General features: G+C 39.9%; 1 protein-coding gene across 2 annotated transcripts in view; it reads left to right on the top strand.

The window, feature by feature from the left end:
* Positions 1 to 22,408, top strand: part of CA10 (carbonic anhydrase 10) — a 207,296-nt gene that overhangs the window by 19,802 nt on the left and 165,086 nt on the right. For both annotated transcript variants that reach the window (XM_064467009.1, XM_064467010.1), the window contains exon 3: positions 19,337 to 19,411. In XM_064467009.1, coding sequence (XP_064323079.1) covers positions 19,337 to 19,411 — 75 coding nt within the window. The remainder of the gene's footprint in view (positions 1 to 19,336; positions 19,412 to 22,408) is intronic.

The raw sequence follows: 22,408 nt of genomic DNA, 5'->3' as shown, positions 1-22,408 counted from the left end.
CAGCTACATTCTGCGAATGTTGCAGATTGAAGATCAGTTTCAAGGAGAGCACAATTAGAAGCACATGAAGGCAGTCTGGCCGGCCTCCCTGGGTTAGGGCATGCGTGACTGTAGGTATTCATCTAGTGCCTGGCAGGATAAAGCTCTCCTCCTAATTGGAGCTTTTGGATGCTACTCCAACCTAGACGATGTTGTGCATAGTAAGTCAGCTCGGCTCCACTGATCCTGCTAAATACACACCACACTAGCTGTAGGCTGTCTCTTCCCAAAGATGAGAGTTATAGGCCTTATTTTGCTCTACAGGTACTAAGGGAACTTGAAGCAAGTGTGAGGAGGCATGATTATTATTCTCAGTTATTCCCACATTAATACAGTGGAACCTCTGGCTCAGAGAGATTCCTAAACCCCTAGCTGTAATGGCTGGAAGGTTTTAGATGAAGGATCTCTCTTTGCTGCCTGTTTTTGTATTCTTTTTTCTAGCAGTTTTGCTGCTGACTATTGCTGCAGATCAACAGTTCCCAAACTTGTTTTCCCCTGCATCTAGGGTATGGGGTAATGGGGGGTGGAGCAGCTCTGAGAATCCTTTGCCAGAGAAGGGGTGAGAGTTTGAAACATCTGGAACAAGAAACATCCATGGCTGTTATAAGCTTAGAGCTTAACCACTGCTTCACAGACTTTCTTTCAGGACCTTTGCTAAAAAGCATGGGCTCAGTTCAATCCCTGTGGCCCATGGGTCTGTCCTTGCAAAGTGCAGTGCCTGCCCCTTTCCTCAAGTTCCTTTTTACTGCTGCAGCTGCTGGCCCAGGTACTCACCTCCCCAGGCGTATTCCCCCTCCTAACCGCCAGAAACTCTTCAGCCACCAATTCGTAAAGGAAGCACTCATGTCTCATCTACAGAGTTCTTCCCAGGTTGTTTGATCTGATTTGCTGTTGTCTTTCATATAAATTACATTAACATTTATTATGGTTGCAAATGTTATGCACATTTGTACACAGATGTATACCACATCACACACATACATACATTTGCATATATAAGTGTGATAAAAATAGAGTCAGCATCTGAGAGAAACAGATTTCCTTGATAAACTTGAAGTAAGTTACAAAGCCTACGTCTTTATCAAATGAAGTGCTTTGGGCTGGATTTTGCTATCTGCTTTAACTGGGACTGGCTGGCTGGGTGAAGACAGCTGTGCTAGGTGCTGGGGTGGGAAGACAAGCAGGCAGTTGGTGCGGGGGAGACTGCACCCAAATGAGGTGCTGTGGAGTGGTGGAGGCAGAGAGAGAGGAGAAAATGAGGTCCGAGAGCCAGTTAGGTATGGGAACAAGAGGGGAAAGACCTAACCTTGTAATCACTTTGGTAGGTGCAAGAATTATGCTGTTTGGTAGAATGTGGCTTTTTTAGTTTTAATAAAAAATAAGAGTAGGGGAGAGGCAACTGAGGAATTCATACACACTCTCAATCCAAAGTTATCTTAACTCTTTAGAAATACCAGCAGTATGATCGCCTGAGCCAGGGTTGTGCGGGAAAAGGCACTGATTTAGCACATTCTCATTTTATTGCAGAGGTTGGGGGGGACAGTGAATAAAGGAGGGGACTGCAAGAAGAGGAGAAAATAGTCACAAAGAAATTTAAGGCTTCTCTAGAGAATAGAGTTTTATCACTGTCTCTGCCAGAATTTGTGTTGCTTGGCAACACACTTTAATCAAACTTTTCAAGGGTGGTCACTAATTGTATGTTTCTTGATTCCCCTGAGGCCTGATTTGCAGAAGCACTGAGCAGTTACAGCTGAAACGGGTCAACGGGAGAAATATTTTTTATGTATCAAATGCTCTGCAAGTCTAAATACTGTAAAAATTGTACACTGGGGCTACAGTTTGGCTAATAGAAGTTAGAAAATACCCTTTTCTGACTCCAGCAGTCATTTGCACATTTATAGAAAGGGACACCACCTCTTCAGGAATGCTCAGGAATCAAACAATTTGGGAGGTTGAATCATGTGCTAAAAAATCCGTGATACATGTACCCTGAAGTGCTAGAAAGACTGGCTGAAGTGGCTTTTCATGGCACTGCCTGGTTGGCTCCAATTAATGAGCCTTTAAGGGTTTTATTCTGCACTGAGGGTCTAAGTGGCAGCCCTTTCTCTCTATTTCATTCCCAAGCATTAGGCTGAGGAAGAAAAGTACTCAAATGGCCATTTTAAGGAAAGCAAAGCAAAACGGGTCCCCTCCTTTTTACTCAGCTTTCTACCTCCAAGTGTTGGCCCCACCTGAATTTCTACTAACATATCTAACCTAAGAACCATTAGGTTCTTACGTAATTGTTAGGTGCAGGTCTGGGTTCTGATCGTGTTCTGTTGAAGTCATTGTGCAATTTGACCAGACTGCAGTGGAGGAGAAAGAAGATCAGCCCCCTAAAAAGACAGCTTTCGCTATCTGCACAGAAGGAAGCAATGCCCAGAGATACCACAGCTCTGTAACGACAGCAGTCCTCTTGTCTACCGTGGCTTAGACTGAACTTTGGAAACCTTTTCCTTCCTGAAGTCCAGACAGGTCTTTTTGATATCTTTTTGGTGGGAAAGAGCAAACATTAAAATGAATCTTATTTTTTGTCACATGTCTATAGGATAATGCTAATGTGACTGTGGGCCGTATGTAATGAGGTGGCTGGCTTCATCCAGCCCCTGAAGTGCTTCTTAATCTCTGTTTAGATGATCATAGACCATCTAGCTCTTCTAATGCATGGAAAGCTATTAAAGAATTTCTGTATTAGCCTTTTGAAAAAAGATACAAACATGTAGGAGGTAAGTAAAACAAGTCATGTTTTAATCCATTAGGAGTGACTGTGGTTCTTAATTCAAAGCCTACAGAAATGTAATTTATTTAAACAGTACTTTCTATTTCTGTAGTACCTTTAACTCAAGTATCTCAAAATGTTTTCCACTAATTGTTACACAGAAATTAAGAGATGCTGCTGCTCAGTGTGTAGAGCCCAATTTGGGTAGGTCAGACATGGTGACTCATAGCTCACTGCCAAAACAGAATAGAAGGGCTTTGCACTGCGTTTCACAGAGATAATTGTGCAGACAAACTATAAAGCAATGAAAAAACTGCCTTCAGGGTCTTGAGGCTTCCAGGTCCAAATCTTATATTGTTCTGAATGCAGATTTATGTGAGGCAGGGCAGCTTACAGCTAGTTGATACTCAAAAGTTGAAATAGCGTAAGTTATGCTGCTTTTTTATTACATTAGTTAAATCCAATGCAAATGTCTGTGTCAGCATTTTAAGTGGATTCTGACCTCATTTATGTTGATTTATGGTTGAAATTGTGTTTACAGTTGTGACGCCAGCCTGGCTAGTACTGTACTAGTTTCTATCAACTGACTTCACATGAATTGATGGAGCCCCTGGATTTGCAGACAAGACACTGATTTCTCTGGGAAATAGTTCCAGGGAGAAGGGTAGGGGGTGTTGGATGATGAAGCAGCAGCTTTAATACAAAATGCCTGTTCAGGGTGATAATTGTCCTAAGGAAACAGGCCAGTATATGTCCCTCATGTCACTTGGTACTATCAACCCCAATTCACCGCAGCATTTGTGCACATTGTGCCACACTAAATTCAAGAACATGGCTGAATGCAGGTGGAAGGAAAGCGGTGCTATTGTCTAAGCAGGCATTTGGAGTTTACAGTTTAATATTTGCCTTAGTTAGTCTGTCTTTAGCATTTCTTTGTCATTTTACTTAAACCTGGGATGAAAGAAAAGTTGTTCAGGGGAGAGGAGAAAGATTGGCACTTGACATCGGAGGTGAGATGATTTCGGAATTGTTGTGGTTTTTGAGACAGTGAAAATTTGCTAAGCTTCTGGATCACCTTGACACTCAAATTACAGCAGTATTACCTGTGGATTACAGCTGTGTGTAATAGCTACAGAATGGTTAATGCCTAACATTATGATGTGAACTTAGCCTCTGATCTGTGACAAGTCTATAATTGTGTATTGAAAATTCTTTAAAGATGTATGATGAAAAGTGATTAGTGATCGCTTTTAGATTATTGACTTAATTTAAAAAATGGAATGCCTAGTCTTCAGGGTTTTTGTTTTAATACTCACTAATATAGCTTGACGGTTCACAACAAAACCTTACATATTTTTTTCGCTCTTTGATGTAGAATAGCTACCAAAAGAATTAAAGGAAAGAAAATGTTGACATCCTTATGTGGTAAAGATACAGTTTGCTAAATGCCAGTCCTGCCAAAGTGTCATTTTACCCATGCCAAATTTACCAAAAAGTTTTGCAATTGAATTAATTAAATACCACCCAAAGGAGAAAATTTCTTCTTTTACTATGAGCTACTTCTGGGGGAGGGGAGAGGGAAGGATGTAGATCTCCTTTCAACTCAAATCCAATCCGCAGTTATCCCTACAAAGACTGTTAGAATAAATATTGCCTTACGACTGCTAGGATGAATATTGAGAATTATTGGATTGTCTTTGAAGAAAAGCCTATTTCAAGAAAGCATGAACCCAAAACTGATTATTTTTGTTTGAGTAGTCTTCTGTTTTTTTGGGAGTAAACAGACCTTACTGACTTCCTTAATATCAGAGGTGGTTGTTTTGTTTACTGTCCTGACATCTCCCACACACTCAGGCTGCTTTCTAATGGTAGAAAATAATGAGAAGAAATGGTGAGTGTTTGTAAAGTAAATATCATCACCGTTGGGTGAACCTGCTGATGGCATAGCCCCATATCTAACCAGCTGAGCTGTGTATCAATAGTACAAGACCAGTTCCATGTGCTTCATATCTACCTTGGGTTGCAGTTGGGAAAATCAGTTAAAGAAATCCTTACTCAGAAAGATTGTGGTACAGATGTGTCACAAAGAACTTGTATTTGCTCTGGAACCGTGTTCAGTGCATATTTGAAGTCATCAGAATAATTCCTATCAGTTTAAATGTTTCAGAATGCACCAAGTATGAGCTGCTCTTAGAGCACCATTTATAAAAATGTCGTGTTCTGCAGAGCGCTGTGTCAGTCTTGTTAAATTTTATTAATATTCACTCATACAAGAGAACTCTCTGAGTTACGTGGTCTGCTTCCGTGACTAAGAGTTAGAGACTCAAACTCCTTATGGATGATGACGTACCAATAAGACGACCATAAACATGCCTGAATTTGAGAACCAGGAGGTGAGGACAGGATGTGGTCAAACATTGCAAAATGGAGCCACATACAGAAAGGATTTGGCCTGAAGTCTGAAGGTCAGTAGAATACTTTGAAGCAGGTGCAGCCATGGTTAAACTGTTTGTTCTCCAGCTAAATAATGGGGTCGCTCAAGTTCTCGAATAGAGATGATCTTCTGTATTTTGTACTGTTTCTAGCATATGACCTCTACAACTTTTTGGTGCTGCAAAAAGTACAAAAAATAAATAAGAGCAGTCTTATAAACATATTGCTGCACAAAGTTGTGTTGGGGGAAAAAAAAAAACAGATGCCACATACACAGTGCCATAAGGATATAAGAAAACACATGACTCCTTTTAGGTATGTGGCTGGATCAACTCCAAGCATGTGTGGAAGGGTAGAGATCAATCTGACTAATGTAAAATAAGTTGGCATCTTCTGGTACCGAGCTTAGTTTCCTGTGTAGCTGAGTGAAAACCTGGCACCAAGGCATGCTGGTTGCAGTGCATCTGGCCTGGTATGAAGTTGAAAGCTGGACAAAGGACCCTGGTGTAAGATCCTTTCCATGCATCCAGTTTCGTCACCCAATTTTGACCCTAAGCATCTAACAGGGCTCAAAATCAAGTTTACAGAGTCAGTAGTACTGTTCATTGCATAACTGTGTGGCCACCCAGCCAGATATAGTGGACTCTGATTTGTGTGTGTTATTTGTCAGCCCTCACTGGGTTTCCTTGATGGATAGCGTAGAGTTTCCTGAACAGCTAGGCAGGCATTTGTGCGAAGGGAAGAACTGAAGTGTGCACAAGTCAGTCGGTTTCTCCTGGCTGCTGCTGTGACAATTTTAATGTCTATGAGACTGAAGTCAAACTTTCTTAATTTGTTTTGGACGCAAACAAAAGTTTGTTTGCTTTAGATCAATTTCAGTAATTCAAATATTTTTTTAAAAACTGCTGATCTCCTGACTAGTTTGCCTGGCATTCAGGAGGTTATTTCAGGTGGACTTAAGAGCTTATAGAAGAGCTGAGATGTTATGCATAAAATTGAGTGTGTTCCAGTGGGAAGATCAAAGCACTGGAAGTAACTTACTTCCTACAGAGCCTGACTTCTCCCATCAGCAGCACTACTGACGTCTGCACACCTTTCCACCCATTCCTTATCTACTTGTGCTCCTCACCACCCACACACAGACCAGGTGTGATCCTGCAGCCCCAGAGCCAGGGTAGCCTGGTACCGTGTGCTGTAACTCGTATGACCTGCTGAGAGACAGAGCAGTCTATATCTGCTTGGGTGTATATGCCATGTGTGACCAGGCAAATCTTAAAGGAAATGACAAGTCAGTTGTCAGCAGAAAGTGGTTGATACTTTCCTTTCTGGACCGCAGGTGGGCAGTCTGGGTGGCCATGCCTTTTTCATCTATACCTACAACCCCTTCTCCATGCATATTTATTTATTATTATTTAAAGGCTTAAGTGGCAAAGGCTGAAATACAGGGAAGGAAACAGGTGCAGGACATGCGGACATGATTTTTGTTAGATGCTGTGTTTATGAAATAGATCTATAGGTCTGCATATCCCACTGTTCTCTGTTCCCATCTGCAGTGCTCAGCATATGTGGAAGACTCAGCAGGCATTTATTTGTGGATAATCAGGTATGGGATGTCTGTGTCTCCAGGGTATGCAGTGTGTTCTTCAGGCAGCTGCACAGCCACGAATTTGCCAGAGTTATCCTGAATTGTTCTTCGAAGCATTCACTGATCAAAATTGAATACAATAAGTATCTTAACTGAAAGAAACAAAGCTTCTCTGAATTGACCTGAATTCAAGGACGTTTCCCCGTTTCTGATATTTTGAACCTGGTGTACTGAGGCTCTTGGAATTCCTGCTGTTGGGTTGTATTACTTTTAACTATTGCATTGTGGTTGTGTTTTTAAAGTTGAGTATCTATATATATTAATAGAAGGACAATGGTTTAACATTTTTATAAATTAAATGATGTAGGCAATGAGCATTATCGATGGACAGGTTTTTCTGTACTGCTGTCATGTTCAGTAGTTCACGCAATAGTTGCAGGCAGATGGGCTTTACGGCTAAGTTACTGGACTGAGCCTATCTGCGGCCTGTCACCAGAAGTTCTCCCATAGAGTGTGCAGGAGGAGGGCTGTCACAGCTCCTAGGATTTCTTTTATTTTTTTCAGTCGCTGTCTTAGCCAAAGATGGAACACTGAACAATAAAAAGGGTTAGAAGAGAAGTAGACCTTCAGAAGTCTTTAGAATAGAGGTAAATATAAATAAGATATGGAAGAAACCTGGGTAACAGATGCAATGCTGTCTGGTTTTCAAAGGACACTGGAAACAGCACGCGCCTCTGCTTTAGATATGCCAGGCCAATAAGGAGGGAAACATATACATTTAAAATCTACAACTTCCATTGTCAGTCCTGAGTTGGTTTTGCCCTCACTAAAAAAAAAATAAATAAAAAAATTATGTCCTCTTGCTCCAGGCAACTTCTGTGGATTTTGACTTGGAAGAAACAGGACTGCACGGTGAAGAGAAGGAAAGCTAGGAAATCCCTGATGAAATCTTTGCAGTGGCATATTTCTCCATACAGTTCCCTCGAACTAAATACATGTTTCAAATTCTTACCTTTGGTGGTTTTTTATTTTTCTTTTATCTGTGTCTGATGTCTCATCTCTCAAAGGCAGGGAGAGCAAGCTATAAACAACAGATACCCAGATGAAGGTGGGTTTTTTTCTACCTGGGATTTCTGCATCAATAATTTAGAAAGTGATTAAAATTCTAGATTAGCAAAATGAAGCGGGTACAGGAATCACGGCCAGTGTGAAATATCTTCCATCTCAACTTCAAAACTGAACGAGAGAGAGAAAAACAGCATACCACTGCTTTTGACTAATGGCTAAAGCGGCTGAGAAGGATGAATAGGGGACACCTTTGCAAGGACCAGGAAGCCAAGAAATTCAGTAGGGATCAGAAGGATAAGCTGCTCTCTGCAGTCACCCAAGGTAGCCAGAGCTGCATGATTTCCAGCGGAGAATGTTGTTGGTTGAAATAGGAAGAAGAGGATAGCAGCAGAGTGCCAGAATAACACTGCTGTCTCAGGAATCAGTCCAGAGAGGGGGAAGGGTATGAATTCTTCCAGGATCAGTGGATAAACACAACTATGGACAGATGGGTGATAGAAGTAATCTCTGAGGGATATTCCACAGAACTGCAGGGAAGCAAAAAATGGTGGGGGGAGGCATGGAGAGTGATTTGCCTCTTGTCAAGATTGGGAGCATGACAAAGTAATGGGGGGAAAATAAAGTTCTTCCCTGTCTTCACATGACAAGTGGAGTAAGCAAACAACGCTTCCAAACAAATAAAAATTTTAGAGATACAAGCTCTACATTCAGGTATTTATATGGCTGTCATCACTGTAATATCTAAGCGGTAATTAATTAATTGGAATATCGATACAATACAACATTGCTGGCAACTGAGATGCGTAAGATGTGTTCTTTTCTGATCTGTCTTGTCTCATCCTGGCAGCTGCTCTGGCTAGAATGATTTTCCTTCTTGTTGCTCCTCAGTTCCTCCACTGCAGTTCCATTTTTCTGCAATTATTTCCCGTCTTTTGTTTTAGAAGTCTGAAAAAAAAAAAAGCTGCTTTTCTTCACTTTTTCTAGGTTTGGATAACTTTTCACCTTAGTATTGATGGTTACTTAGGGTAAACAGGTAGTAGTAAAATCTATGGACTCCATTTTATTCATAGGGGTTGACTCTTCATCATTTGGGTTACACTGAGGTGTCGATAAGACTACTTTATTTTCTTCTCTATTTTCCTAAGCTGCCTCTTGTGTTGTAATGCAACTTACACAAAGTAAGTTAATGCTGGTGATACACAAAGTTCATGTTTGTCTTGTGGCCAGTTTGAAGCTGTGCACTTTGCTTTATTAAATGATTTGGGGTTCATTAGTGATGTACTGGGTAAGTGTAATGGCACTTTGCAACCTCAGGTAGCTTTTTATGATGCAGGGCCAGAGTGTCTGCTTGCTTTTTGGGGACTCTAAGAATCATATCTTGCTGGGAGTTGTTCTAACTTGTCCCACCTATCTCAGAAGCAAATATCCTTTAGTCCTTTTTCTTGCCTGCAGTAATATACACTCATTTTCCAGAGTTTTTCCAGCAATGTGAGTGAAGGGAACTTACATAAAACCCCTGCATTGTTAAAATGGACCTTGGAATTTTTGATAGTCTGTGCATCTTATTGTTTGGTAGCACACAAAAATAAACCCTGTGCTCCTAACCCTTTTTGGCAGTTTGAAGGGAATTTAATGAGTTCATTGCTATTTAAGATTTTTCTGTACTTGCCGTATATGGTAATGGGAATATCTATAAACTAGGCTCTTTTGAAAATCTCCATGATGTAGAAACATTATTTTGAGAAAGTCAAGATCTGCTTTAGTCTGATACAATATGTTGAAAAATACATCACAATCTTCTTACCACCACTGCAAGTACTGCTCCTTACTGGAAGAAAGAGTGTCACTTATCAATTCAGAAAAATTAACTAGAAAGTTGGGGTTTTTTCCCCCCATTCTATTAAGAAATGTCTAGTAACCAAGAACCAACTATTGCTAAGAAACTAATAAACTGCAGTGGTGATGGTGAAGAGCAATTGCAGTAAAGCCACATTATGATGGGTTCAGTTTTCTGTCATGATGCCACTGCCTGAAATGCATCCATAGCTTGGCTTATCCTCTGACATTAGATTTCTTCTTGATGCTAGCAAAGCTGTTATTATATGGCCAGAAAAACATTTTTTGACTTTGTGATCTCAGAAAGCGCCAGGACATAAGGTTTAAGAGCTGAGGATTTAGGTAGTCCAGTGAGCTGAGAGATGATCTGGATTAGTGCCCTGACTGTCAACCCCAGGATGACCAGAAATCTAGGTCTCTGAATCCAATTCAATATAATCAAAATAATTTTGCCTCCCCTTTGCCGTTGGCTTTTGAATGACTTTGTGGTGTTGCAGTTGTTTGTGTGTAGCTAGGTTAGCCAGGAGAAAATGACTTCCTGTCTCAGGGAAGTGCATCATTTTGCATTGACAGAAGTTAGCATGATGTATGTACAAGACCTACAGATTGCCATTTGTAGTTCTGCTGAGTGTTCAAGGGACACTGAAGGCAGCCACCTTCCCTCTTTTTCAGATGTCCCTTTGTTAAGACTGTGGAAAATGCACATCGTAGTATTGCTTAGCATGATGAATTCTCTGCATATGATGTAGCTCTTTAGAATGTTTCCATATCACGTTCTGGACCACAAGTTTTCATGTGCTGTAGAATTCCGTGGGAATTGAGGCTGCTGTGTATTTTGTAGGATCAAGCACCTAATATTGATGCCACGCCATTAGTCTTTAGGTTAATTGGCAGACCTTATGTTTTCCCCTTGAGTTTGCCTAAGCAGTGATGAATACTTAAATTCTAGACACAGCTCCCTCATGGGAAGACTGCTGAAGAAATAATTTCTCTTTCCTGGAGCCAAAGATTTGGGAAAAGAAAAAAAGATCTGCCTGTGGCAGCTAACACAACAGTCCCCGACTGTTGGGTCTATTACTGATGGGTAACTTTCTGTTTAGAGAGTACAGAGAGCAGCCAGGGTCAGAAACCCGATGAGACGTTAGTATCATATGTGCTTCTGAGGAAGGAACTTAGTGGTTTCCTTTTAAAGGAAGCCCTATTAATTTAGCATTAATAATGTATTGAACTTTAAAGGCTCAAGGATATTGAGGCCATTTCTTTGAAGTTGCTGAGTGTCCCCAAACCGCACTGAAATTAATGGGAGTGGAGGGCATGCAGTGCGATGTAAAGTAAGAGCTATTCTGAAGCTGGTATCACAAGATATCTTGCTGCTTCTTACTGCATTATTTTATAGAGGTCTTCAGGCTTTATATCTAGGAATGATTAAAAAACTCATTGGAGAGAAACTATCCCATCTAACACAACACAGAGTAGGCTATTGCGTATGCAATCAGTATTATGTTCTAATTGCTGCAATACAGATATGTATTTTTTCTCCTGCATTAATTTAGTTGCTTTGATTTCTCGCAGTAGTTCAGCTTTGATGCAGTTTTAACTCTTGTGCCAGAGAAGAGGGCTGTACCTCATTCAGAAGTAATGAGAAACCCATAGGTACGTGTGGGTCTGAGGAAGCAGAAGCTCGCATCCCTAGTTTATAGTAATTTGTAGGAAGAACCTTTGGCATTCTTTCATACCAAACAGAGCTGCTTGGCTTTCCCAGACCACCTAGAGAGCTATGTAGAAGTTCCCTGTCTCTCAGTCATTTCAGAAATGAAATTTTGCTAAAGAAGGAATTATGAAAGAAGTATTACTTTAAAAATGGAAGCAAATAACATTAAGTGTGACACTGCCTTATTATTCCAGTCATGTTAGCCAAAAAATACTTGGGGGGGGCAAACATACTATCTTTTACATTACGTGGTCTAACTCTTGTATGTGTGTGTTAGTCACATTAAAAGGACAGCAGCTTTTTAGGGATGTTTTATGTTCTATAAATTGAGTTAGGAGCAGTATGCAGAGTTTATGTCACTGCACCCAGTTTAACAGGAAAGTAATTCACCCTGCAGTGCAATCCATTATTTACACTGGTGTACTTAGGTGCTCAGGGGAGAGCGAGTCAAAATGGTTTTAGCTTTTTCTGACTAAAAGCTTTAGATACAACCCATGCTTTTGCTCACTAGTATTAGAACTTAAATAGCAGTTGATGATTGGGCATATATGCTCTATGGAAAAGTGCTTATTTCAAGTTGGGACTCACCACCCAAAAATGTGTGTTTATACAGCTTGCTTTAATAGCATGATATAGCATGAGTTACCTTGCATGTTCATCTCATGTTCTTCATAAACATTATTGGGAATGATTCCTGCTTACACATAAGCTTATTTGAACTGTTTTGGTAGTATTCAGAGGTCAGAAAGCAAGGAAGTTGTTAACTAATTATATTTCTACAGCTGAGTGAAGCACAACTTGTAAGTGCCTAATGAGCACAGTGTTATGGGATCCCTTCCACTGAATCTTGCTATTTCCTTTCTTGAACAGTGGGATGATAACTGGTATTACAAGGCAGTTTTTACAGGTAGATAAATGAAAGTGCACAGTCACCTGCAAGATTAATAGCAGAGGAAGAAAGGATGTTCTGGAGTCCTGCCTGCCAGTTCTGTGCAGTGGCCTTTAGATTGGCTCTCCCTTGCCTTTGCCCCTTCCCTCGCCTTTTAAGATTTAAAACTCTTTAGTGAAAGCGTTCATAAGTATATTTGACTGGAGGAGATGAGAATAATATCTGCACAAGATCCTTCTCTCTGCTGACAGATCTGAGCCTTATACACACTTTTTACTTCCTGCAAACTGAGTAATTGCTAGTAATTACTAGTAATACCAATTGCTAGTAATACCAAATTCTTGCAGAGTTCTGGTGAGAGGGTGCTGTAAGCAGATTGTGCATCCTAATGCAGGCTTAAGAACTTGTAAACATCTTAGTTTATTGTTCTTCAAGCAGCATTTAGTGACTCTGGACACTCAGTGGCTCTCATCAAAAGCCAATTACATAGGGACAGTAGATGCAGCTGTTAGCTATGTTGTAATGTTACACCACATTGTTTGTCACTACTGCGAGCATACATAGGAGTCTGCTTGTATGAAATCTCACCCTTTGGCCCATGTTTTTAATTGAAATCTTATCAGGAAACAAAATGACAATAAATAGAAAATACACAGAATAGTCAGGTCTGCATGCCATAGCAGAGTTCCTGTGATAGTGCCTTACTTTTGCCCTCTGACGTGATAAAAACAGGTCACATCCATTTTGCTTATGTTGAACACTGTTTGGAATTCACAGCAGCAGTTAGTGCTTTTACACATGGGATCGTGGAAGAAGGATTTATGGAATTGGAAAGTATTAACTTAATGAAAGAGCATTTGCATGTTTTCTGAGCAAAATGTTATAAAAAAAAAACCCCAAACAAACCCTGGCATAGCTGATGAAAGCATTTTATTTATTGATCCCTTTATAATCCTTTGTTTTCTTTTTCCTCCCTCATCGTATGGTGATGCATACAGTGTAGGCTGTAATATTCATAAGCAGGCTAACCTTTCTTGTTCTGTAACTATCACTTATAAATGATGTTTTGCATAGTGCCTGAAGTGTGTGTTGTTAGGTTCTTTTAATATAGAAAGGCTGCATAAAAACGTCTTAAAGAATAGCTGCAATTATGTATAGAGTTGTTTTAAACAACTGAACATTAATTATAGAGGGCTGAATCTTCCACTAATTCCATTTGCCTCGTTCCCCTGCTGTCAGGTCCACTTTAGACATGTGTATTCCATTTGCTTTAAGAGGCCTTTGGTGGTGTGAGCCAAAAGCTGGTACCTGTATGACTGAAGATGTTGAAACTAATTTTTTAGATTAAGCCTGTGTTCCCTCCAAAGTTTAGGCAACCCATTGCGTTTAACAGTGTGCAAAATATCCGTATAAAGTGTAGTAATTAAAACTATTTAAAATAATCACAAAGTATGTACATTAATAAGATTCTGGAAATGGAGTTTAGCAAAAAAGATGAAACTTTTTCTTACTGGTGTGTGTTGTTTTTTTTTTTTAAAAAACCAACCTGCACTGTTCTCTGTAGGGCTGATTTTCTATTAGAACACATGATCTCCTGAAACAGTACAGGAGAATTCCTTTAATTTTAATTTCTTCCATAAGGCACAGCCATCCTGAATAACGTGTCAATGACTGAAGAAGATACCTTGAGAGTAATGAAGCCGCTTGGAGCAAACTATGGAACTCTGCATGGAAAGGCAAATGGCATGATTTAGCTAAGCAATAGGTTCTGCTGGCTGGGAGAGAAACAGGATGAGGCCTATAAAGCCAATAAGTCTGTGGGATGCAAAGCACGGATATAAGTGAAGATCACACCAGCGTCTAATACCTTATACATATATCTTTCATTTTCAGTGTTCACCATATTAATAGCAGATTTGAAGATTTATTTTTCCTGTGGTAAGAACTATGCCATTTTTCTGTGTTTCATATCAAAGTATTAGCAATGAATTAATGCTTTGCACTAAGTCTGTTATAAAATTATATGGCTCATAGTTGTAGTTGGTTTTCTTTTTAATCTCATAACTAAGCAGAAGAGGGTAACAGTGATAAAAACGTTATCATATATTTAATGCCAGGGCAATGCTAGCCAGGTTATCACAAGCAAGACTCTTAAGGTATAATTTGAGTAGGGATAAGCATGCAAAGTGATTAATATGGCAATTAGAAGAGATCAAATCAGTAAAATTCAGATGAAAAAAGGGTTTTTTTTTCCCTAACTGCTGGAAGCCTGACTCTCCACAATCTAGCATTTTTCATCTGTGTGAAATGGCAGTAAAGTGAATGGAGAATTCTGATCTGGCAGGATTCTACTCTTGGCTTATGCTCAGATGTGAATGGCATAAACAATGGCATCACATACAAGCATTCTTATCTTTTATTTAAGTATAGAAAGTAAATAATTGTAGAATGACTTGTTTATATCTTGCACATAAACATATTTACTGAGGGATATTATGTATTAATTACAGCATTTTATATTACGCCAGCATTAGCATTCCGACACGATGAAGACCTCTTTGCGCTGCAAACTGTCTGCAGATATTTGAGCATCTGCATCACGGTACCTGGTATCTGATTCAATGTTATCTGATGATTTTAAGAGAGTTTTACTGACTGAGGAACATCTTCTCTTTGAAACATAAGCCTATTCATTTTAACCTCTAAGCTAGATGCAGTTGACTGGTGACTTTGTGGGGCATTGGCATCTTTTGCTGTTTGCATTTACTGTACATTTTTATGATCCTGTACAAAGCTCTTTCTCTCTACATGGAAGTCACTAGGAAACAAAAATGAACGACATCTTGCAGAACTTAGCCTGTAATTTTATGCTTCGCAATGAGACATACCTACAATAATCTGACAAAATGAAAGCAACACATGTCATATCAGCTCCAAATAAATATCCTGTCTCTCCTCTACAGCAGCTGCATTGAAAGAGATCTGACATAATGGTGTTATACCAGCAGAGCTACTAATCTCAGATACTAGTGATTTCAGTACCGAGGGAGAGAACGCTGTAGCAAATGGAGGTCATTCAATATCCTTTAGCACTTTGGACAAATGTGGTGTTTTGGACTGTCCCCACTAATGGCAGAATACAGTGCTGATGCTAACATTGCTGTTGCAGAGCTACTTGCGCAGGTAACCGGCTCCTAACAGCAAAGCGTCTGTTCTGATGGACCTGTTTATTTTGGTGCCTTGCAGAAGCAACGATTTTTTTTGGAAGCAAAAGGCATACTCTAGGTTTTAGTGGTAAAAGCAGAAATCTCTGACGAATCAGAAATGATTTTTTTTTTTTTTTGTTAGCTCTTTAACCCTCTTTAGGAATACAGAATTGCTTTCTAGACCTTTTGCCTCCTCAGTATCTTACGTGACAGGTCATGCCAAAAAAAGGAGGTGCCATGGAGGAGCTGCAGTGTTCTGGTAGGAACATAGGGGCATCAGGATCTACAAAGCAAGCACACGTCTGTCTCTGTGGCCCTCAAGAGGGAGAACTGCAATGAGAGGTACAACAGTTTCACTTTAACTGAAATAAGAAGGATGCTGAGAGAATTTTGCTATTTTCAGTGTCATGATGTGGCACATATGAAGAATCCTTTTCCTTGGCAACAATTCCTGAGCCATAAGGTTGAACCTGTTTACTCAGGCGCAGTGCCATTCTGTCAGATGGGCATCGATAAGCCAATTGTAGAGACCCCGTGTTGTACGTGCATCAGGTGTAAGTGTCCCAGATAGGATTCCCAGCAAGGGTTGTCCATATGTCTGTTCATTCTAATTTTATATTCCCTTGTTCCATTACTCATCCAGGTACGGGTCTGATTATATTTCAAAAGTATAGAACAGCTTTTTTCTCCTTTAATGAGACCTCTTACCCACTTGCATAACACAGGTTGGAGTAATGGTTTAGGATAAGTTTTTGGAAAACAAACTTTCTTCCCTGGCCTTACCAGACCCCCTCCTTCTGCATTCAGGGAAATTAGAGCTTTATAGATCTTTTCCCTTTGTGAGCAAAGTCCCTGTAGGATCCATCAGAGTAAATCTTTGGCACCAAGCTAGATTTCATGTGCACAGCAGAGTGGAAATCTGTGTTCAGTCACTCTCTGCACTATTCTGCAGGATGTTTTACCTGAACTGGTATAAAACAGTGAGGTTTCAGGGTTCAAGAAAGATATGGCCCTGGGGATTCTCTCCCTAGCTGCCCTCACACAACCACCTGCCTTTCCTCTTGATTTCCTCAGTGGCCTCACTTTTCTGCAGAGCAGCATTGCTCTTGCCCTGTCTTAGGTATTTTATGTGGCTATGGTACAACATCTCATTTTGCTTATTGTACTCCTTTTTATGTGCTTCATTTTCATGTGTATTGAAGAGATAAGGATCTGATATCTGTGGAATGTGCAGAGTGATGCCAGGTCATGCTCTTCTCTGATAACTGAAGCAATTGCACAGGCATCCAATTATTTAGCACAAAGCTTTGATAATCTAATTTTCTTGCTCATCTCATGCAGTCTGTTCCATACTAGCCCAGCAGATTTCCAAAAATATGAAAAAAAAATCTTAGTTTTCCTGTTACTCCTTTTGGAATTAGCTTTACTAAGCGTTGGGACAACACACTGAAACAGAGCTGCAGAGTCCCAGCTTCTTTTGATTTTGGTTTAATTTAAACTCTGAAAAATGGATTAGCTTTTTCTTCTGGACCTGGCGTGTATCACTTAGATCAGCCACGGAGTGGGCAAAAGCAAGACATTTTTCAGTTGTGTATGTTTCTATGAATGCTGACGTAAGCGGTGGCTTTTGCAAATACCCATCCTGCCGGAAGTCGTCTTAACTTGCCTCTATCTACACACACACTTTTGTCACCACTTTTAAAATGCAGCTGCCTCTGGTTGGCTGAACCAGCTTTAGCTGTGTATATTACTACAAGATGCACTTTAGTGCAATATAATTTTCTGGGAAATTTTAAGTAGAAAACAGATTGCTGTGCTTTGTTGGGACTCACTTATTTGTATCCTCTCCTAAGGCTGAAGCATCCTGAAATCTTGAAGGACTTCTGTTGCAGAGTACAGATGCATAAAAGCAACCTGCATAAATCAGTGCTGAGATTCAAAAAACTAAAAAATCAGACTGGATATGAATATTTTGTTGCTCAGATATTTTGATTTTGGATTGGGATTTGCCATTTTCAAAATGTTTGTATAGCGCAGTCCAGCACAACAAAGCCATACACAGTTTGAGTTCTCTAGGCAGTGATGTAAAAGCTAAAATAATGCAGATAATGTCATGTGCAAACTGTAAAGAGTGCACAGTGGAACAGTCCTTTCAGTTTAACCTGTCACCATTCAATTAATGGAACGAGCATCAGCACTGCAGGGAGAAATCTGCATCCACACATACCCCATTCCACTAGTGTGTCTGGAATTCTGGTAAAGCAGAGTGTTGGTCCTTCTGTCAGTATGTTTAATTATCTTCAGCTTTACTTTTGTTTCTGCAGTTTACAGTCAGTTAAATCATAAATATTGTTTTGCAACTGATAGAACACTATGTAATGGTCCTCATCTTGTATCCTTTTTAGTCTGAATGTCACATCCTCTTTGTAATTTTTAATGACTACAACAATTTCTATTATATTGCTGGAACTTTTCCCGGGGTAATTGTGTCTTTTGTATATAATATGCAATCTAGAAATGAAACTGCAGCAGAAAGCTGCTAAATCCAGCATCTTCCGTAGCTGTATATTTATGTTAAAAAATTCTTGGACCTTGTGCAAGAGATTTAAAGTATCTTATAAAACAGAACCCACCCAAAATGTAAGTTAATGAAACACAAGGTAGCTGCAGCTGAGCTTTCTGTAGCTCAGCGGGAGTTGCTCTAAGTATGAAAATACCAAGCAAAATAAAAGTGAAGGCAGAACATATTTGCATATCAGCTCTGATCTGCTATCGTATGGAAATCAACTGCACGTTTGTCTTGCTGTGTGTCTGTATGCCCTTTGAAAGTATTTCCAATTAGCAGAGATTTTATATTTTGACCACAAAATTTGCTCCAGTTCTGATTTCCTTCAAGACAAAGAGATGTAATGTCCCTACAAGTACCAAACAGACTGATCAAGACCTTTCTGCTCTTGGCTTTTCAGGAATTTAGAGAGATCATTTAAGCAACAGTCTCATCAGGGGCAAACCTTATCCACAGCTTAGACTGTTATCGTTACAGCCTTCAGAATGTTGGTCAAAGAAACCTTTCATTGTGTAACTGCACTGTGCTGTCAAACGCAACGGTAATGGAGTTGCATGTCACATATGGGTATCAGAAGCAAGTATCTTGCCTAGCTGCCAGGATGGCTGGGGGATAGGCAGCAGGTGCTACATTGCAGGCAGAGAATAGAGCAGAAAAAACTTGCATTCCTGCCTCAGCATTACAGCACAAGCCACCATTTGTGAAGCTGTGGGCTGTGCATTTTTGCTCTGGTTTTGGAGCTCAGAGCACATGGGATGAGAGGAGAAGCAGTTACAGACACAGCTATTGCCTGTGGTTCACTCTGTCACTTCTGCCCATTCAAAGTGAGAGGTTATTGGAGAATTTGGGAAAGGAAAGGGAGACACTGCTTTTCAGTCCATCAGCTTGGACTCAGATATTGACTACTGAATATGAGCATGCTCTTTTTCTCTGCTGAATTTATGGGTGGCACAGGAACCATCAATAGTGCTATAAATCCTCATTTTCTCATTTCTGAATTTTTGAGTTTAGTGATCAGTTCTTCAGAAGCCAAGTATGTTTTACTGTATGAGAAACAGGGACGAGGTGCTCTAAGGTACAGATGTATAGCATAATTCAATAAATTGAATAAACATCACTTGGGAACTTGAGGAGTGGCTGTTCTGTAGAAGATGATACCCTATTTAGAGTATGCAGAGTTTATGTAATTAAATATTTCCTATGCCTTGCCTTAATTTTATGGTTTCTTTGATTATTTCTTTCTAGCTCAACAAAATTCACCAAAAATCCATGAAGGCTGGTGGGCTTATAAGGAGGTGGTCCAGGGAAGCTTTGTTCCAGGTAAGCGTAATTTAAAAATCTTAGGTTTTATTAAATATTTTTCATTGGAATTGGTATAGTTGGTTTTGGCAGGTATTTTGTGGTTTTGGTTTTTTTATCCATTGCAAAGATTTGAAATACACAAGTACTTAACATCACCTTATAGTGAAGCATAGAAAGGTTTTTGTCAGTACATCGTCCAAAGACCATGGCTGGTTTCCGGGAAGGATGATGCTACTTCATGAATGTGTGTGGTCAATGTATAGAAAAGAGAGAGGCAGGACTGAAAAGCAGTATCATTAACTGGATGAAATTACTTATCAGATGCGGCACTTCTAGATATTCACACTTCTACAAATTTAAGATCTACATGATCTTTATTTCCTCAAAGTACTAGAAAATATTACTTGGCCATTGTGTCATCTAGTCCTAAGAATCTGTAGGTTCGATCTATCATCAGGTATTTTCACTGTTGTGACAACAGTTACAATCTGACAGTCATTCGAAATACCCAAAATGCTGATTACCTTGATAGGAACACTAGTGCAAATGATATGAAATATTTCAACCCACAAGTTTCTGGCACTGAAATTCGTGGGAAAAGCACGTATGAAAATCAATATCTACAAGCCTGCAGCTTAATTACATATTGTTGTAGCATAAAGTAGCTTTTCAGATTTAGTTGAGATTGGTTGGGCCTGTCAAAGACATTGCGGTGTATTGTTATGCATGTTTAGTACCTGATGTTGACAGCAGGGGAAGAAACCTGAAGAACATAATCTCCTGCTTTCAAGAAATTTCAGCCTTCCTGATTGCACAATCCAGGTAGATGCCCAGTAGAAGGTGAATGAAAAAAGTATTTGCTTAACGTACCTCCTAATGATTTCAGCTTAAAGTTATTGAGAAAAATAATTGTCAGCATGTAAAGAAACATGTGATCGGGTAATGCTTGTGGTGTTCTAGTCTTAGTACCATGAGAAATTTGGGCTTGGAAACATCCTTAGAAGATTAACAAGGAAAGAGTCATGACTCAAACTTTCAAGAAGGAAGGCCTTTTAGACTGGTGTGGAGAGACACCTCCTTTCTGAGAGCGCCCTGAATTACCCATGCATGTTGAATATCAGACTAACCTAGCACACATTCTCAAGAATTGGTCCAGAAGGACAATTATGAACAGCTCACTGAAGCAGCCATGCAGAAAGCAAGGGTAATTTGGGGGCATCTTTCTTGCAGACTGCCATATTTCTTTCAGACTCAACTCTGCAACCTGTAAGCCTCAGCAAAAGAGAAAAATCCCCTGAATTTTTACAGAACAAACAACTAATTTTTTTCAGCAGCACCTAGATTTTACTTAAAGCATTTCAAGGATGCATTTTATGGTTATGATCTCAGACTAACACATCACATGTGTTAGCAAGTTTAACCATAATGTTAGCAGTCACATATCAGATCTTGCATGAGATGCTAATTAGCACCTGAGAAGCGATAGCTGCGAGGCAGTCTGAGGAGCTTTAGCTGAGGTTGCTGACTGATGTGCACCGAAGCAAACAGCTATAGCCATCTGCTAAGATGTTTCCTTTCCACGTCTGTTTGTCCTGTCCTGGGGCTGGAAGCTACCACCCCCAAAGATATTAGAAAGGAATATTTGTCCAAGACTGTCACTGCAGTTCAAAACTGGCATCTCAGCTAATATGACTGACGTGAATACCTCTTTACCTGCTTGGGGGAGCAACCACAGGCGTAGAGCTGACTAACTGGGAGTAAGAGCATTGTAAAGCACTCCAGGATGAGTTGCTGGAGTTTGTCTGTCACAGCTTTGGCTGTGTGAGCACTTTTCACCTACTTCAAAGCAAAGTCACTGTCTTTCTTTGAAATATTACTACTTCTTTCACGTACAGTTGTGTAAAGATGCGTTTAGGAGTGTATCACAATATTCCTACGTTAGACTATGCCATTCGCAAGTTTTTCCGCTTAATACTCTGTTCTGGATGCATTTAAGTCACGTCCTAACAAATGCTCTGGATCCTGTGCAAATTTCCCTTTGAGCAGTTCATAAAATCAAACCATACTTCACTGCATTCCCCAAATCCCAGACTCCGTGTACTCTGGGACAGATTTTAGAAAAATTATTTTAATCCCTTTCCAATGTAATATGTTCATTTGGACAGAGTTTCCACCCCCCACCCCCATTCTGGGATTCACAAATTACATGTTGTAAACCAGCAGCTTACAATCACTGATGTGTGTCTCAGGTGGGAGAGGATATAGGCAGAGATGAGGTCAAGACCCATCACACTGTCTTTCCCAGCTCCCTTTCTGCACTGCCCAGCGGAGAAGAGAGCAATGGCGACGGACAGGTTCACAGTGACTGTGGCTCGCATCTGTCTCAGTGCCAAGCCCTGCAAGTGAGGCAGCAGAGCTGTCAAGTGCAGGAAGGAGGGTGCACCAGTGGCTGGATCTGTGCATATACTAGTGATGCATGAAACACCCTGCCGTCTCTCACCTTTTCTAAAAGCAAAGAATTGTTCTTATGATTTAAATCATGTAGGCAAACAAAACAGAAAGTACATAGTGCTTAAAAAATGTTAATTGAATGCAAATCAGGTTCCAAATTAAACTTCAGGGAATGTTCAAGGATGAAGAATGAATAAGTTTCTTTATGCATGGTGATTTGCATAATAATCAAATAATCTGTGTTGTTACATACTTTTACTACATCGACTTTTTCATGATGGGTTAAAATACGTTTAAATAACCTTTTTCATCTCTTTTGTTTGGCTGGGTTTTGTTGTGACTATGAATATGTTGTGTCACTGAGGTAGCACAAGTATTTTCAGGGTGGCAAATGCAATAATAATTCAAACTATTCTGTACCATTCCGTTTACTTCAAACAGCTGCATGTAACCTTTGATACTCTAGTGCGTCTGACTGTATTGGTTCTCTTCCTAATGCTCCTGTTTTTTTCATAGCATCTTAAAAGTGGTAAGTGTAAAATATAAAGGTGCTTAAATCTAGTT

Source organism: Phalacrocorax carbo, chromosome 16 (genome assembly GCF_963921805.1).
Source record: "Phalacrocorax carbo chromosome 16, bPhaCar2.1, whole genome shotgun sequence".
In the NCBI taxonomy this organism is placed as follows: domain Eukaryota; kingdom Metazoa; phylum Chordata; class Aves; order Suliformes; family Phalacrocoracidae; genus Phalacrocorax; species Phalacrocorax carbo.
Note: the sequence above shows the minus strand (reverse complement) of the source record. Positions and strands in the feature narration are given on the sequence as shown.